The following is a 15,274-nucleotide window of genomic DNA, read 5'->3' on the forward strand; positions in this document are numbered from 1 at the left end:
AATCCAATGGCTCTGTATTTGGCAGAGCACTCGCTATTGAGTAGGTCAATAGGTCCGTATTTGGCAGGGGTCCCTATGGGGTGGGGCAATGGCTCCTTATTTGGCAGGGCTCACCTTTTTGACCTGGCTCACTATTTGGCAAGGGAGGCACTACGGGATGAGCCCACGGCTCTCTATTTACCATGAGCTCACTATCTGGCAGGGACGCAGAATGGTGCAACCCCATGCCTCCCTTTGTGGCAGGCGGCTCACTATGTGGCAGGGCGACCACAGGGCACGTCCACAGGCTCCGGATTTCGCAAGGGGCGGGGCGGCTCCCTATTTGGCAGGGGTGGCTCACTATTTAGCCGCGGGGCGGCTGCCGGGCGGGGCTGGGCGGCTCACAATTCGGCAGGGCGGGAGCACTATTTGGCAAGGGAAGGGCTGCAGGGCACAGGCAGGTCGGCTCCCTTTTTGGCAGGCCCGGGCGAGGCTCACTATTTGGCGGCTGAACAGGTCCGGCGGCCGCGTGGGGCCCCCACCCTCCCCGAGGTGGCGCAACCGTGGCTGGCGGTGAAGCAACTGGGAGGAACTGGGCGGAACTGGGCGGGACTGGGAAGAGCTGGCGCCTGGGTGGGGCCACCAGCCCCGCCCCCGTGACATCACTTTATTGGGGCGCCTGCCCCTTTAAGAGCCCGAGGGAGGCGGAGCCAGGTCCAGAGGGGAGGGGGCGGAGCAAGCGGAGCCGGCCAATCAGGCGAGGGCGACGGCCACGTGGGGGAGGAGCTTGTCCAGCTGGGCGGCGGCCTCGGGGGCGGCGGCCAACGGCGTCCCGACCAATCGCAGGCGAGCCAGGCGGGGGCAGGCGGCCAATGGGGCCAGGTCGGAGGCGTGGCTTATGGCTGAGGGGGCGGAGTTAAGGAGGGTGTGGCACCGATAGGCCCCGCCCACTGCAGCAAGCCCCGCCCACCAGTTCCCATTCATAAACAGCATCCATCCCACCAGGCCACGCCCACATTTCCTATAGCCCCTCCCCCTTCTGCTAAGCCCCTCCCACCGCTCCCAGCCCCGCCCCCCACACTCTAAGCCCCGCCCCCAGGGTACGGTTGCCGTCCAATCGCAGCTCCTCCAGGCGGGGGAGGGGTGGGAGGCCCCGCAGGCTCCGCACGCGGTTCCGGGACACGTCCAGCACCTGGATCAGGGGGCGGAGCCAAACCAAAAAAAAGTCATGTGACCACCACCACGTGACCCCTCCCACCCCCCAAAATTTAGTCACGTGACCTGCAGGCGCCGCAGCCCCCCCAGCCCCGGGGGCAGCGCCCCCAGCTCGTTCCCGGCCAGCTCCAGGCGGGTGGTGAGGGCGGCGTGCTCCAGCAGAGGAAGTGACGTCAAAGCCTGTGGGGGGCGTGGCCATAACCATAGGGGGCGTGGCCAACCACTAGGGGGCGTGGTCACCCCCTGGGGGGCGTGGCCTCACCACCCAGGCGGTCATTAACGGTGAGGTCACTTCAGGGCGTGGTGCGGAGGGGGCGGGGCTTCCATAAGCCCCGCCCCCACCAAGGCCACGCCCCCTTTACCTTGTCCTGGAGGCGGAGCTCCCCAAGCCCCGCCCCCTCCCGCAGCAGCTCCAGCGCCACCTCCGCCCGCGAGGCCAGGTCGGCCACGAAGCCGCGGCGCAGCGGGTCCGCCTCCTGCTCCCAGAAAAAGGGGCGGGGCCTCGTGAGGCCACTCCCCTTTTTTGGGAAGCCCCTCCCCCTTTTTGGGAAGCCCCGCCCCCTCTCACCTGCAGGCAGCGCAGGCAGCGCCGCAGCTCCTCACCGTGCTCCCGCGGCCCCAGGGCGCCCAGCAGCAGGGAAAGGGTTAACAGGCAGCCTGGGGGCGTGGCCAAAGGAAAAAAGGGGCGTGGTCACCCAGATGGGCGTGGTCACAAAGGGGAGGGGCTTAAAAAGGGGGCGGGGCTTACCCCGGCTGCGCGGCTCCAGCTCCAGCAGCTCCCGGCAGGCCTGGGCCAGCTCCGACAGCACCGCGGGGTCGGACACGCCCACTTCCGGCCTGGGGGCGGGGCCACGGGTCAGGGGGCGTGGCCTAAGACCAAGGGGGCGTGGCCTAGCCGCAGGGGGAGGGGCCTAACCCCAAGGGAATGGGGGTAAAGGGGTGTGGCTTATGGCAAGGGGGCGTGGTTTATTGGAAGGGGCGTGGCTTAACAGAGTGGAAGGGGTGTGGCTTAACAGAGTGGGTGGGGCTTGATGAAAGTGGGCGGGGCTTGATGAAAGTGGGCGGGGCTTGATGAAAGCGGGCGGGGCTTGATGAAAGCGGGCGGGGCTTACCAGATCAGCTCCCGGGCCTCGATTGGCTCCTGCCACCATGCCTCAGTTTCCCCTGTGGGGTGGGGAGGGGTCAGAAGGGGGCGGAGCCATGCAAATACACCGGGGGTGGGGCTATAAAAAGGGGGCGTGGCCTCCTACCTGGGCGGAGCGTCACAAAGTGGGCGGGGCCTCGTTGCCAGGCGACGCGGAGGCGGGCAGGGGGCGTGGCCAGGCCAGGGGGCAGGGGGCAGAGCTGGGGGGGAGGCGTCAAAAGGAGGTGGAGCCTCTGGGCTTTGACCCCGCCCCCTTTTCATTAACCCCGCCCACTTTCCCCGTCGGCCCCGCCCCCCGGTGACGTCACACTTACCCAGAAGCAGCTGGGGCGGGGGCGGCCGTCGGCGGGGCGCCAGGGCCCGGGGAGGGGGCGGTCCTCAAGGGAGGCCTCCAGGGAGCCGGGGGACACCTGGGGGGTGGGGCTTATCAGAAGGGGGCGGGGCTTACCGAGGGGGCGGGGCTTAACGGAAGGGGGCGGGGCTTAACGGAAGAGACTTTGCATTGCTCTCATTGTAGAATGGGAAGGGGGCGGGGCTTAAGCCCTAATGGGCGTGGCTTAATAAAAAGGGGGTGTGGCTTGATCAGGGGGGCGTGGCTTAGGGGAAAGGGGGCGTGGCCTCACCAGAACAGGGCGGGAGAAGGCAGCAGCCAGCGTCCCGTCCTCCAGGTCCGCGTGGAGGCTCAGGAGGCGGGGCGGGGGCGTGGCTAAACAAATGAGGGGGCGGGGTCAGTGTGGGCGTGTCCTGCCGCTGACCACGCCCCCTTTTTAACCCCGCCCCTACCGCGGGCCAGCAGGCAGCGCAGGTAGACCCAGGCGCTCTGGTCCTGCGGGTCGGTGAAGACGGCGTTCTGCACCAGCTCCAGCTCTGGGTTGGGTCAAAAACACACAATTTTAGGTCACAGACCCCAAATTCAGCGTTTTTCGCCCCAAAAGGGCCTCCACGCACCTTGCCGGAGGCGTTCCGGGGGCAGGGGCCCGTCGGCCAGCAGCCGGCCCCGGTGGTGCCAGGCCGAGAAGTTGGAGAAGTCGCGGGCCAGCAGCTGGGCCGTGAAGGCCAACTCGGCCTCCGCCGCCTCCCCGGCCTCCGCCCGGCGGTGCTCCCACGCGTGGACTGCGGGGGGAGCCCCCTCAGCGCTCCCAGTACGCACCAGTATGGACTGGTGTGAACTGGGAGGCGCTGGAGGGCTCCCAGTTGGGTGGTAGAGGGCGAAACGGCCTCCAAATACAGAGGTAGAGGCCCAAAACTCATCCCAGTAAGGATGTAGAAGCCCCAAAAGACCTCCCATTATAGACCAGTATGGTTTTAGAGACCTAAAGGTTCTCCCAGTATATCCCAGTACATCACAGTATGGTTTTAAAGACCCTAAAGGGCCTCCCAGTATGGGTGTAGAGGCCCAAAGAGCCTCCCAGTACAGCCCAAGACTCCCAAAATGGCCTCCCAGTTCATCCCAGTACAGCCCAGAGACCCAAAAGTCCTCCCAGTATGTCCCAGTACGTCCCAGTATGGCTTTAGAAGCCCCAAACATCCTCCCATTATATCCCAGTAGGGCTTTAGAGGCCTAAAACCCCTCCCAGTAGGGTTAGGGACACCCCAAATACCTCCCCAGTATCACCCAGTATGGCCTTAGAGCCCCAAATCTCCTCCCAGTACGCCCCAGTATCACCCAGTATGGTTTCAGAAGCCTCAAACTCCTCCCAGTATCACCCCAGACACCCAAAACATCCTCCCAGTACTTCCCAGTATGGCTTTCGAGGCCTAAAACTCCTCCCAGTAGGGTTTGGGACACCCAAAATAGCCTCCCAGTACACCCCAGTATCACCCAGTATGGTTTTAGAGAGCTAAAACCCCTCCCAGTATCACCCGAAAGCCCTCACAGTATAAACCAGTTGGTTTCAGAGGCCCAAAGCCTCTCCCAGTATTACCAGTAAGCCCTCCCAGTATAAACCAGCAAAGTATTTTGAACCCAAAACTCCTCCCAGTGCATCCCAGTGTGGCTTCAGAAACTCCCAGTATGGCTCGGGACCCCCAACCCGCCCTCCCAGTGTCTCCCAGTACCACCCACTCCCCCTCCCAGTCCAAACCAGTATAAACCAGTAACCCCCTACCGCCAAAATCCCCTCTCAAACCCCCTTTTTTCGCCCCAAACCCCCCTCAAACCCCCCTGGATCCCCTCCTAGCGGCCCCCCAGCGCCCTCCCAGTGCCTCCCAGTCTCACAGTTGCGGGGGTCGGCCTCCAGCAGGCGGGCGCAGAAGGCACGCTGGGCGGCGGGGTCGGGGGGCGCGTGCCGTAGCACCCAGCGCCGGTGGTGCCAGGCCCCGTAGGATTTGGGGTTCACCCCCAGGCACCCCCCAACAAAGGCCAGCTCCCCCGGCACCCTGCGCACCAGTACGGACCAGTATAAACCAGTAGGAACCAGTACAAAACGCTACAAACCGCTAAAAACCAGTATAAACCCCTATATGGCAATATAGCCCCGCACACACCCTTAAAGGATCCCCGGTGACCCCCAGTTTCCCCCCAGTATAGCCCAGTATGACCTAGTTTCCTCCCAGTACATCCCAGTTCCTTCCTAGTACACCCCAATCCCCCCATATCACCCCCAACTCCCTTCCCAGTGCCTCCCAGTATATCCCAGTGCCCCCCAATTGCCCCCATACCGCCTCCCAGTTGCTCCCAGTGCCCCCGTATCCCCTCCCAGTATATCCCAGTATGTCCCAGTACACCCCAGTGTCCCCCAAATCCCCCCCATCCCCCCTCCCAGTATCCCCCAGTCCCCCTCCCAGTCCCCCCATCCCCCCCTTTCTCCCCCACCCCCTCCCAGTCCCTCCCAGTTCCTCCCAGTTCCCCCCAGTCCCCCCCAACCCCCTCCTCCCCCTCCCTCCCCGCTCCCCCCTCCCTCCCCTGAAGCCCCGCCCACCCCCCGAGGCCCCGCCCCCCGGCCCCGCCGCCCACCAATCGCCGCCCAGCAGCTCCAGCGCGCGCCGCCGCAGGTTCCAGCACGTGCCCACGTCGGGATTGGCCGCCAGCACCGCCCCCGTCAGCTCCACCACTTCCGCGTCCAGCTCGCCCCGCCCCCTCTGCGCCATAGGCCGGCGCGGCTCAGTGGGCGGGGCCACGCGCCGAGCCGGGGCGTCATTGGTGGAGGGGGCGGGGTTACCTTGTCAATCAGCGTCGCCATGGCGACGCGGTAGCGCCGCAGCTTCTCCTCGCGCTGCTTGCGGCGCGCGGCGTCCGGGGGGCGGAGCTTGAGGCGGCCGTGCTGCGGGGCATGCTGGGATTGGGGAGGGGCGGGGGGAGCGGGGAGGGGGCTGGGGGGGACTGGGAGGGGCTGGGGGGGACTGGGGGATACTGGGAGCTACTGGGGAGGGATCAGAGGGGACTGGGAGGGGACTGGGATGTACTGGGGGGTTACTGGGAGGCACTGGGACAGACTGGGAGGGATTGGGAGGGGGCTGGGGGATACTCGGAGGGACTGGGAAGCAACTGGGAGGCACTGGGATAGACTGGGATGGACTGGGAGGCACTGGGATATACTGGGAGGGGCCTGGGATGGACTGGGAGGTACTGGGAGGGATAAGAAAATGACTGGGAGGATACTGGGATGTACTGGGAGGGCACTGGGATGAACTGGGGCGTACTGGACGGTTACTGGGAGCTGCCTGGGAGGGACCGGAAGGCACTGGGAGCTACTGGGAGGAACTGGGAGGCTACTGGGGAGGGCCAGGGGGTGACTGGGGGGCTACTGGGAGGAACTGGGCCGTACTGGGAGGCACTGGGGCCGCGGGGCATTGTGGGCCGGACTCACCATGGCGGCGGGGAGCAGCGAGAGGCACCGGGGCCGGGAGCGGCGGCGGCGGGCGCGGGGCACGCCGGGAAGGAGGCGGAACGGGGGGCGGGGCCTCCTGTGGGATAGGAAACCTCCCCCAAGATGGCGGCCGCCGCGGTGCCACCAAGATGGCGGCGGCCAGCGGCGGCGGCCATTTTGTCCCTCCCTCTGTCAGCGGCGCGGGGTGGCCGCCGCCATTTTGTGGCGCCTCCTCCTCCTCCTGTGCGCTGAAGGCCGGCGGGCGCCATGGGGGTGCGGCGGGGCCGGGGGGGCCCGGGGGGCCCGGGGCTGGAGGGCGACGTCGCCGCTTATTTCCGACGGGCTCTGGAGACGCTGCAGGAGGGGCTGAGCCCGGAGGAGCTCGGTAAAAGCGTCCGGGGGGCGCTGGGGGCTGCGGGAGGGTTCCTGAGGGGGGTTGCTGAGGGGAACTGGGGGCTTTGTGAGGGGAGGAAGGGGTTAAAATGGGGTTTTGGGGGGATTGAGGGTTATTTGAAGGGTTCATGAGGGGATTTAGGGGGTTAGAGAGGGTCTTAGGGGAGCTGAAGCGCTTTTCAAAGCTCCATGAGGGGATCTGGGGGCTCCGTGAGGTGATTTGAGGGGGGAGGAGCGCTCTTCTGACAGGAATTTTGGGTTTTATGAGGGAATAAAGGGGTTAAAACGGACTTTTTGTGGGGTTGAGGGTTATTTGAGGGGTTTATGAAGGGATTTAGGGAGGTAGAGAGGGTTTTTGGGGCGTTGAAGCTGGTTTGAGAGCTCCGTGAGGGGATTTTGGTGCTCCGTGAGGTGATTTGAGGCGGGAGGAAGGCTCCTCTGACAGGAATTTGGGGTTTTATGAGGGAATAAAGGGGTTAAAATGGACTTTTTGGGGAGTTGAGGGTTATTTGAAGGGTTCATGAGGGGATTTAGGGGGTTAGAGAGGGTTTTGGGGACGCTGAAGCGCTTTTCAAAGCTCCATGAGGGGATTTTGGTGCTCCGTGAGGTGATTTGAGGGCGGAGGAGCACTCTTCATACAGGATTCTTGGGTTTTATGAGGGAATAAAAGGGTTAAAGTGGATTTTTTGGGGGGTTGAGACTTATTTGAGGGGTTTATGAGGGGATTTAGGGAGTTAGAGAGGGTTTTGGGGGCGCTGAAGCTCCTTTCAGAGCTCCAGGAGGGGATTTGAGGGGGCAGGAGCGCTCCTCTGACAGGAGTTTTGGGGTTTTATGAGGGAATAAAGGGGTTAAAGTGGATTTTTTTGGGAGGTTGGGGGTTATTTGAGGGGTTTATGAGGAGATTTGGGGGTTGAAGAGGTTTTTCTGGGGGGTTGAGGCTCTTTTGGGGGCTCCATGAGGGGATTTGGGCTCCTTAAGCCTTCCCTGAGGAGATTTGGGGTCTCCACGAAGTATTTTGAGTAGAAACAAATCATTTTTTAAGCAGTTTTAGCATTTTTTGGAGGGATTTGGGACTTTTTAGGGACATTTGGGATTTGTATAGCAAAATAGGGGGGTCATTGAGGCTTTTTTTGGGGTGGATTTATGTTTTCTGAGTGTATTTCGATCTCTTTGTGGGGGTATTTAAAGGACTGAGAGTTATTCAGAGCGATTTCGGGGGATTTAGAGATTTTTGCATCTTTAAAAACTCATTTATGGGGGAAAATAGGGAAATTTGGGATTTGTAGTGGGGTTTGGTGGTATTTTTAATAGGATTTTGCTTCTTTAGGTAGCCATTTAGGGAAAAATAGAGAAATTTGGGGTTGTTAATGGGATTTGAAGGCATTTTTATAGGATTTTGGTTTTTTTTAGGAGCTATTTGAGGGAAAAGCAGAGAAGTTTAGGATTCTTAATGGGGTTTGAGAGTGTTTTTTTTTAGGATTTTGTTCTCTTAGGGAGTCAGGGGGAAAATAGAGAAATTAAGGGTTTTTAATGGGGATTGAAGGAATTCTTATAGGATCTTATTTATTTAGGAAGCCATTTGGGGGGAAAACAGATAAATTCGGGATTGTTAATGGGATTTGAAGGCATTTTTATACGATTTCCTTCTTTCGGGAGCCATTTGGGGGCGACGAGGCCAACTTTCCCCCGCTAACTCTTTACAACCAAGCAGCTTAGGATATTAACGCGATATTTTGTGATTCTTTTTGCTCTTTTCCAGATCTTTTTGCCCCAAACGTGCTGGAGGAGGCGGCGGCAGCGGGCGCGGGGGCGGCGCTGGACCCCAGCGGCTCGCGGCTGCTGGAGGCGCTGCTGCCCCGGGCGCCGGCGGCGGCGCTGAGCCGGGTGCTGAGCCCCTTGGTGGGGGGCTTGGGGGGGCCCGCGGGGCACCCCCTAGGGGCCCGGGTGCTGGAGGCGGCCCTGAGGCGCGTCCCCGAGGTTTTGGGGTCAGAACGAGAGGTTTTGGGGCAGCTGGAGGAGGCGGTGAGGCGGCAGGCGGAGGCGGTGCGGGGCGAGGCGCTGGCGTTCGCCCGGCACCCCAACGGCAGCTTCGTGCTCAGGGCGCTGCTGAGGGCCCTGGGGGGCTGCCCCGGGGGAGGTGAGAGGGGTTTTGGGGGCAATTTGGGGGATTTTGGGGGTTTGAGGGAGTTTGGGAGGGATTATTGTGGAATATCGGGGGGTGCTTGAGAGGTTTTAGGGGGTTATCGGGGGGCGTTTTGAGGGTACTGGGGGGTTTTGGGGGCGTTAAGGGGATTGTTGGGGGAGGTTAGGGGGTTTTGGGGGGGATTTGGGGTTTTTGGGGGTTTTGGGGGGTTTTCAGGGATTATCAGGGGGTGTTTTAGGGGGTATTGGGGGGGTTTAGGGGGGGTTTGCGGGGGTTATTGGGAGGCTTTTGGGGGTTTAGGGGATTGTTGGGGGAGGTTGGGGGGTCTTTAGAGGGTTTTGGGGGGGATTTGGGTTTTTTGGGGGGATTATAGGGGGAGTTTTGGGGATTATTGAGAGTGTTTTGGGGTGTTTTGGGGGATTTGGGGGTGTTTTGGGGGGATGTTGGGGTTATTTTGGGGCAACATTGGGGTATTTTGGGGGTTTCAGGGCATTACTGAGGCTGTTGGAATGCAATGAGGGGCAATTAGCATTAATTAAGGACAGAACAAATTGATGGGAAGGACAATTAATTAATTAATTCCTGCTCCCCTTAATTAACGGGAGGGGCTAATTAGGGGCAAGGAGCCGCGCTCTCACTGCTCATTGCCCCCCCCCCAGACCCCCCTCACCACCCCCCCGAGGGGGCGGAGCCTAAACGGAAAGGGGCGGAGCCAGTCCCGAAGGGGGCGGAGCCTAAGCCGAAGGGGGCGGGGCCTGCACTGAAGGGGGCGGGGCTTCCCCCCTCCTTCCCCCTCCTCCTGGAGCAGCTGGCGGAGATCCTGGAGGAGAATCTGCCCTGTGAGTGTGGGGGGGGGGCAATTAACCCCTAATTAACCCCTAATTAACCCCTAATTAACCCCTAATTAACCCCTAATTACCCCCCAGACCCCTTAATTACCCCCCGACCCCACTACTTACTCTCCCAGCCCTCATAATTGCCCCCTAACCCCCCACAATTAATCCCTGACCCCCCTAATTGCCCCCCATCCTCTAATTACCCCCCCACTAATTACCCCGCTAATTGCCCCCAGCCCTGGTGTCCCCGCCCTGTGCCAGCCTCTGCCTGCAGGCGGCGCTGGAGGCGCTGCGCCACAGCCAATCAGCTGCCTGCGCCCGCCTCTGCCAAGCCCTCATTGGCTACCTGGTGCCGCCTGGACACGCCCCTGGGGAGAGGTGAGATCCCATTGGCTGGTGCTGGGGGTGGGGCTTTGGGCAGGGGGTGGGGTTTGGGGGAAAGGGGAGGGGCTTGGAAAGAGGGGGCGGGGCCTGAGGGCTTGTTTTGGATTGGCTGGGGGGGGGGAGGGGGGTTCTGGCCTCTTGTTTCTGATTGGTCAGTGAGTCTAACTGCCCTTTTCTGATTGGTTGGGGGCTCTGGTTGCCCGTTTCTGATTGGCTGGTTCCTCCATCTCCCCGTTTCTGATTGGCCATGGGTTCCATCTCCCCGTCTCTCCCCCACAGCCCCCTGGTGTCGGCGCTGGAGGACGCTCAGCGCGGCCGCCTGGTGGAGGCGCTGTTCGGGGCCGCGGGGCCGCGGTGCCTGCGGGGCCTCTTCCGGGAGCACCTGCGGGGCCGCCTGCTGGGCGTGGCCACTCACCGGCTGGCCAATCACGGCCTGCAGCGCCTGCTGGACCACGCCCCCCGCGACGTGGTAGGCGGGGCCTCAGTGGGCCTAATGGGAGGGGAGGCGGTGAGGCTCCACCCCTTGTGGGCGGGGCCTGGTGTGTGGGGGTGGAGCTTGGTGTGGGCGTGGCTAACACTGGCTCCGCCCCCAGGTGGGGGAGGTGCTGGAGGAGCTGGGCCCCGCCCTGCAGCAGCCCCTGGGGCGGGGCCACCCCGGGGTGCTCACGGCCCTGGCGGGCGCCTGCCGCCGCCACCCCCCCCTGCAGCCATTGGCCCTGCGCCGCCTCCTCGAGGTAAGCCCCGCCCCCTTCTGATAAGCCCCGCCCCCTCTCGGGAAAGCCACGCCCCTCTGGGCTAAGCCCCGCCCCCTTCTGCTCTCGTCCAATAGGCTGTCGACTGCTGGGAGCCGCCCGAGCGCCGCCGGAGCTGCCTGGGGCCACTGGGGGCACTCAGGCCCTGGGGGGGCGGGGACAGTGAGAAGGGGGCGGGGCCTGAGGTGAGGGGGTGGGGCCACGGGGAGGGGGCGGGGCTTCCCCAGTGCTCTGGGTTGATCCCAGTCCCTCCCGGTTCCTCCCAGTCCCACCTAATCCCCTCCCAGTATATCCCAGTGCCTCCCAGTCCCCCAAATCCCCATCCAGTGCCTCCCAATACCCTCTAATCCCATCTAAACCCTTCCTAGTCGCTCCCAGATCCACTCCCAGTATATCGCAGTCCCTTCCAGTACATCCCAGTCATCTTCCAGTATATCCTAGTGCCTCCCAGTCCCCCCCAACCCCCTCACAGTGCCTCCCAGTACATCCCAGTATACCCCAGTCCCTCCTCAACCCCCTCCCAATGCCTCCCAGTCTCCTCCCAGCGCCCCTTTTTTCCCCCCGCAGCTCTCGGTGACGGTGCCGGGCTCGCTGCTGCTCCAGCACCTGCTGCACTTCTCGGACCCGGGCCCGGTGCTGGAGGCTCTGGAGGCGCTGCACCCCCCGGCGCTGGCGGCGCTGGCGCTCAGCCCCCCCGGCAGCCGCGTGTGGGACGCGCTCCTCAGCGCCCCCTCCGTGCCCCCCCGCACCCGACGCCGCCTCCTGCGCAAGCTGAAGGTAACATCTGCCATCTTGGGGGGCGAGGGCGTGGTCTCCTCCCCGTGACCTCACTTCCTGTTCCCGGGGGCTGCCGGGCTCTCATCCCAGGGCCGCTTCCTGTCCCTCGCCTGCCACCGCAACGGCAGCCGCGTCCTCGACGCCATCTTCGCCTCCGCCTCACCTCGTGCCTGCGCCGCCATCGCCGCTGAGCTGGGTGAGCCCCCAAAACGTCCCCCAAAACGTCCCCCAGCCCTTTATTGCCCTCCCCCAACACCCCCCACCCCATTATAACCCCCCCAACGCCCCCCGCAGCCCCCCAGCGCCCGGCGCTGCTGCGGGACCCCCACGGGCGCGGCGTGGAGCGGCGCCTCCGGCCCTGGCTGGAGGACTGAGAGCCAGCGAGTTGCCACCGCCGGGGTAGAGAGGCGTCAGGGGCGGAGCTTGGAGGAGCCGGAAGGAGGTGAGGTCATAGAGAGCGGTTTTTGGGGGTAGAAAGTTGCCCGGCTTGGTGCGGAGATCATAGAGGCGGTGGAGGACTGTAGAGTGTCGCCAAACCATGGGCGGGGCTCAAACCACTGAGATCTTGGAGGACTGAGAGGTAGAGTGTTGCCCCTCTGTGCTGCAACCATAGAGCAGCCTGGAGGACCACTGGCCATAGAGGTGGTGGAAGACCAGTGACCATAGAGTTGTTGGAGGATCACCAACCATAGAGTGGCTGGTGGGCCACTAACCATAGAGTTCCTGGAGGACTGGTGACCATAGAGCTGCTGGAGGACTACCAAACCATAGAGTTCCGGGAGGACTGGTGACCATAGAGCTGCTGGAGGACTACCTAACCGTAGAGCTCCTGGAGGACCGGTGACCATAGAGTTCCTGGAGGACTGAGGAGAGGACGCTACCAGGTGACGCTCTGGTGCCTCCTAGCCCGGTCTTGTCTGCTCTGTTTTTTCTATTTTATCCCTATTTTTATAAATTAACCTATTTTTTCACTTTTTCACTTCATTTTTGTGATCAGGGGGCGGGGCCAGGCGCGTTGGCTCCTCCCCCAACCCCCCACGCCCTTCAGCAGCCATTTTGTCCCCCCCCCCCCAATGAGTCCTCCAAGCCACTTCACATCTCTTTATTGGCAGATTCCAGGGAAAGGGGGCGGGGCTACAAGTCGGGGGGGGCGGGGCTATGATGAAGGGGGCGTGGCTCAGTGCTCGTAGGCCCCGCCCCTTTGTGGGGCGCTGTCCAGGAGGCGGCGCAGGAGGGCCGAGAGGTTGAGCAGGCTCTGCCCCACGGCGCGCGTCGTGGCCGCCAGCAGCCGCAGCAGCTCCCTGGGGGAGGACGGACACAAAGGGGGGGCTCGGAGCTGCCCCACGGCGTCGCGCTATGGGGCAGGAGCCACTTATGGGGCAGGAGAGTGACCCCGCAGCCATAGGGTGGCCCCACAAGTCGGGGGGCGTTGTGTGGGGCAGGAGGAGCCCCCATGGGGCCAACGTTGACCCAGTGGAGCACAAGGAGCTGCTATGGGGCAGGACCTTTCTGTGCCCCATTGGGATCTCCATGGGTCGGGGGGGCTTTTTTGGGGTTTTTGGGCACCCACCTGAGCAGGCGCTCGGGGCCCAGCCCCACCATGTCGCAGCGCAGCCCCCGCACGGCTGCCGTCACCCGCAGCCGCCCCACTAGGTCCTGGGGCCCGGCGCGCGCCAGCGCCACCGTCACGCGCGCCACCTCGTCCCCGCCCCGCGCCCCAGGGGGCTCCCACTGCCCCCCAAACGTCACCGCCTGCGGTTTTGGGGACAAAAAACGTTTTTTCAGGGGTGCCGAGCAGCCAGAAGGGGGTTTTTGGGTTTTTTTGGGCTCACCTTCGGGGGTTCCCAGCGCTGGCCCGGCCCCAAAGCCACCAGTGGGGTGTGGGGCGGCAGCGCTCCCAAGAAGCCCTCGGTGTCCACGGCCGTGCCGTCCTCCGCCAGCACCAGCTCCACCGGCAGGGACAGGCCCAGAGCCTCGGCAGCCTGCCCCGAGGGGCAATTACGGGGTCGGGGGGGCAGTTATGGGGTCAGTGGGGCAGTTATTAGGGTTAACGGGGTGGTTATGGGGTGATTCGGTTGGGTTGTGGGGTCGATTTTTGGACCGGAGTTTGATTGGGGGGCAATTAGGGCCCTCCTGGGGGTAACTGGGAGCTTGGGGGGTAATTTTAGGGGTTCCCCAGGGGCAATTGCAGGTCGTGGGGGCAATTATGGGGTGAATCAGTTGGGTTGTGGGGTGAATTATGGGACCTGAGTGCGATTTGGGGGAGCCTGGGGGCAATTAGCGGGCTCCCACGGGGCAATTTGGGGTCCCGGGGGTAATTTGAGGGGTTCCCCAGGGGCAACTGTGGGTCCTGGGGGCAATTATGGGGTCATGGGGGGTAATTATGGGGTGTTTTTTTGGGTTGTGGGGTCAGTTCTGGGACCTGAGTGCGATTTGGGGGCTCCCCAGGAGCAATTTAAGGTTCTGGGGGCAATTAGGGGCTTTGGTGGTAATTTTATGGGGTCCCCAGGGGCAATTATGGGTAATTATAGGGAGGCTCGGGGGGTAATTTCAGGTTTTGGGGGCAATTAGGGGCTTTGGGGGCAATTTTATGGGCTCCCAAGGGGCAATTGTGGGTCTTGGGGGCCAATTATGGGTCTTGGGGGTAATTAAGGGGGCCTTGGGGCCATTAGGGTGCTCCCAAGGGGGCAATTACAGGGTGTTGGGGGGCAATTAGGGATGGGTGGGGGCAATTAGTTGTGGCCTGGGGGCAATTGGGGGTCGAGGGGGCAATTGTGGGGGGTCCTGGGGACAATCAGGGGGCTCCCAAAGGGGCAATTAGTGCCCCTGGGGGGCAATTACCGGGGGTCTGGGGGGTAATTAAGGCCCGTGGGGGTAATTAGGGGGGCCAGGGGGGTAATTAAGGCGCCCCAGGGGGTAATTAGGGGGTCCCGGGGGCAGTTGGGGCCTCACCTGCCCCCGCAGCTCCTCCAGGCCGGCCGCCAGCACCCCCCGGGGCCGCCCCCGGCGGTGGTCGCACACCCAAAATGGCCGCGGGGGGGGGGCCGGGGCGGGCCAGGCCTTGCGGGCCACCGTCCTGACAAGGGGCGGGGCGAGAGAAAAGCCACGCCCTCAAGATGGCCGCCTCCAGCGGGGCGCCGCCATCAACGTGGCGGCTCCCGGTGGCACGGCGCCTCCCCCCCAAAATGGCGGCGCCCACTCATAATGGCCGCCGCCACACCCAAGATGGCGGCTCCCACCCGACCCCATAGCCCCCGCCCAAGATGGCGCCGCCCTCTTCGCCTCCAATCCAAGATGGCGCCGCCCATGCCCCCTCCGCCGCCGCTCCCCCCGGGCCGCTCCCCGCGCTCACCGCAGCACCTCCATGGCCGGGGGGTCCCGGGGGGGTCCCGGAGGGTCCCGGGGGGGTTTCGGGGGTCCCCTGGGGGGTCCCTGGGGGTTTCCCGGTGCTTCCGGGCCCCGCGCTGCGGGCGGGGAGGCCTCGGGCGGGCTCCGGGGCCGACTGCGAGGCCTGGGGGCGGGGCGCAGCTTAAGAGCGGGGCTCGCAGCCAATCAGCGGCGCGCATGCAAATGAGCGAGGGGGCGGAGGGGAAGCGCCTGTCAATCACGCGCCGGTCCTCGCTTCGCATTGGCCGCCTCGGTGTCACGTGGGGCTGGGGGCCAAGATGGCGGCGCCCATGGCGGCGCGGCGGCTGCTGCGGGCCCCGTGGGGGGCGCGGGGAGCGGCGGGGCGCAAGGCATGGCGGGAAGGGGGCGGGGCCTGGGTCCCTATGGGGTCCCTATGGGGGGCTCTGGGGGGTCCCTATAGGGGCTGAGGGGGTCCCTATAGGGCTCTAGGGGGT

At 63.7% G+C, this 15,274-nt stretch overlaps 3 protein-coding genes across 7 annotated transcripts; 1 reads left to right on the forward strand and 2 right to left on the reverse strand.

Moving 5' to 3' along the window:
- Nucleotides 1-572: 572 nt before the first annotated feature.
- Nucleotides 573-6,257, reverse strand: RABGGTA (Rab geranylgeranyltransferase subunit alpha). Of its 2 annotated transcripts, XM_072029763.1 has the most exons (16): nucleotides 6,148-6,257; nucleotides 5,500-5,601; nucleotides 5,295-5,419; nucleotides 4,557-4,717; nucleotides 3,287-3,451; nucleotides 3,122-3,205; nucleotides 2,962-3,044; nucleotides 2,653-2,748; nucleotides 2,445-2,538; nucleotides 2,307-2,358; nucleotides 1,943-2,031; nucleotides 1,763-1,851; nucleotides 1,557-1,670; nucleotides 1,261-1,374; nucleotides 1,084-1,171; nucleotides 573-881 (listed from the first exon to the last, which is right to left on the reverse strand). In XM_072029763.1, exons 1-16 carry the CDS (start codon nucleotides 6,148-6,150, stop codon nucleotides 733-735), a joined length of 1,608 nt encoding a protein of 535 aa, XP_071885864.1. In that variant the 5' UTR covers nucleotides 6,151-6,257; the 3' UTR covers nucleotides 573-732. The 2 variants fall into 2 exon arrangements, with proteins under 2 accessions (XP_071885864.1, XP_071885865.1); XM_072029764.1 differs by lacking the exons at nucleotides 1,261-1,374; nucleotides 1,557-1,670.
- Nucleotides 6,145-12,403, forward strand: NOP9 (NOP9 nucleolar protein). Of its 4 annotated transcripts, XR_011805359.1 has the most exons (11): nucleotides 6,147-6,532; nucleotides 8,300-8,677; nucleotides 9,343-9,522; nucleotides 9,756-9,897; nucleotides 10,183-10,372; nucleotides 10,497-10,637; nucleotides 10,733-10,840; nucleotides 11,223-11,432; nucleotides 11,523-11,628; nucleotides 11,727-11,874; nucleotides 12,151-12,403. XR_011805359.1 is itself a non-coding variant. In XM_072029760.1 (10 exons), the coding sequence occupies exons 1-10, from the start codon at nucleotides 6,415-6,417 to the stop codon at nucleotides 11,804-11,806; spliced, it is 1,653 nt and encodes a 550-aa protein (XP_071885861.1). In that variant the 5' UTR covers nucleotides 6,147-6,414; the 3' UTR covers nucleotides 11,807-12,403. The 4 variants fall into 4 exon arrangements, 3 of the variants coding, with proteins under 3 accessions (XP_071885862.1, XP_071885863.1, XP_071885861.1); XM_072029760.1 differs by having other exon boundaries at nucleotides 11,727-12,403; XM_072029761.1 differs by lacking the exon at nucleotides 10,733-10,840 and having other exon boundaries at nucleotides 6,145-6,532; nucleotides 11,727-12,403.
- A 115-nt stretch (nucleotides 12,404-12,518) lies between these two features.
- CIDEB (cell death inducing DFFA like effector b) lies at nucleotides 12,519-14,962 on the reverse strand. The gene is made up of 5 exons (XM_072029796.1): nucleotides 14,785-14,962; nucleotides 14,385-14,508; nucleotides 13,265-13,414; nucleotides 13,003-13,184; nucleotides 12,519-12,733 (listed from the first exon to the last, which is right to left on the reverse strand). Exons 1-5 carry the CDS (start codon nucleotides 14,796-14,798, stop codon nucleotides 12,610-12,612), a joined length of 594 nt encoding a protein of 197 aa, XP_071885897.1. The 5' UTR covers nucleotides 14,799-14,962; the 3' UTR covers nucleotides 12,519-12,609.
- Nucleotides 14,963-15,274: the final 312 nt, after the last annotated feature.

This window comes from Anas platyrhynchos, chromosome 31 (assembly GCF_047663525.1).
Source record: "Anas platyrhynchos isolate ZD024472 breed Pekin duck chromosome 31, IASCAAS_PekinDuck_T2T, whole genome shotgun sequence".
NCBI classification, from domain to species: domain Eukaryota; kingdom Metazoa; phylum Chordata; class Aves; order Anseriformes; family Anatidae; genus Anas; species Anas platyrhynchos.

What these genes read in the sequence shown, in the direction of transcription:
- CIDEB (XM_072029796.1), bottom strand. An exon ending in TGGAGGAGCTGCGGGGGCAG is followed by an intron (nt 13,415 to 14,384) that starts GTGAGGCCCCAA and finishes CCCTCGGGGCAG; the next exon opens with GCTGCCGAGGCTCTGGGCCT. An exon ending in GGCCCCGAGCGCCTGCTCAG is followed by an intron (nt 12,734 to 13,002) that starts GTGGGTGCCCAA and finishes GTCCTCCCCCAG; the next exon opens with GGAGCTGCTGCGGCTGCTGG.
- NOP9 (XM_072029760.1), top strand. Translation starts at nt 6,415, where the DNA reads ATGGGGGTGCGGCGGGGCCGGGGGGGCCCGGGGGGCCCGGGGCTGGAG. An exon ending in ACCACGCCCCCCGCGACGTG is followed by an intron (nt 10,373 to 10,496) that starts GTAGGCGGGGCC and finishes CTCCGCCCCCAG; the next exon opens with GTGGGGGAGGTGCTGGAGGA. An exon ending in GCCTCCTGCGCAAGCTGAAG is followed by an intron (nt 11,433 to 11,522) that starts GTAACATCTGCC and finishes CTCTCATCCCAG; the next exon opens with GGCCGCTTCCTGTCCCTCGC.
- RABGGTA (XM_072029763.1), bottom strand. An exon ending in CCCGGAACGCCTCCGGCAAG is followed by an intron (nt 3,206 to 3,286) that starts GTGCGTGGAGGC and finishes GACCCAACCCAG; the next exon opens with AGCTGGAGCTGGTGCAGAAC. An exon ending in GGGGGCTGCGGCGCCTGCAG is followed by an intron (nt 1,172 to 1,260) that starts GTCACGTGACTA and finishes CCCCTGATCCAG; the next exon opens with GTGCTGGACGTGTCCCGGAA.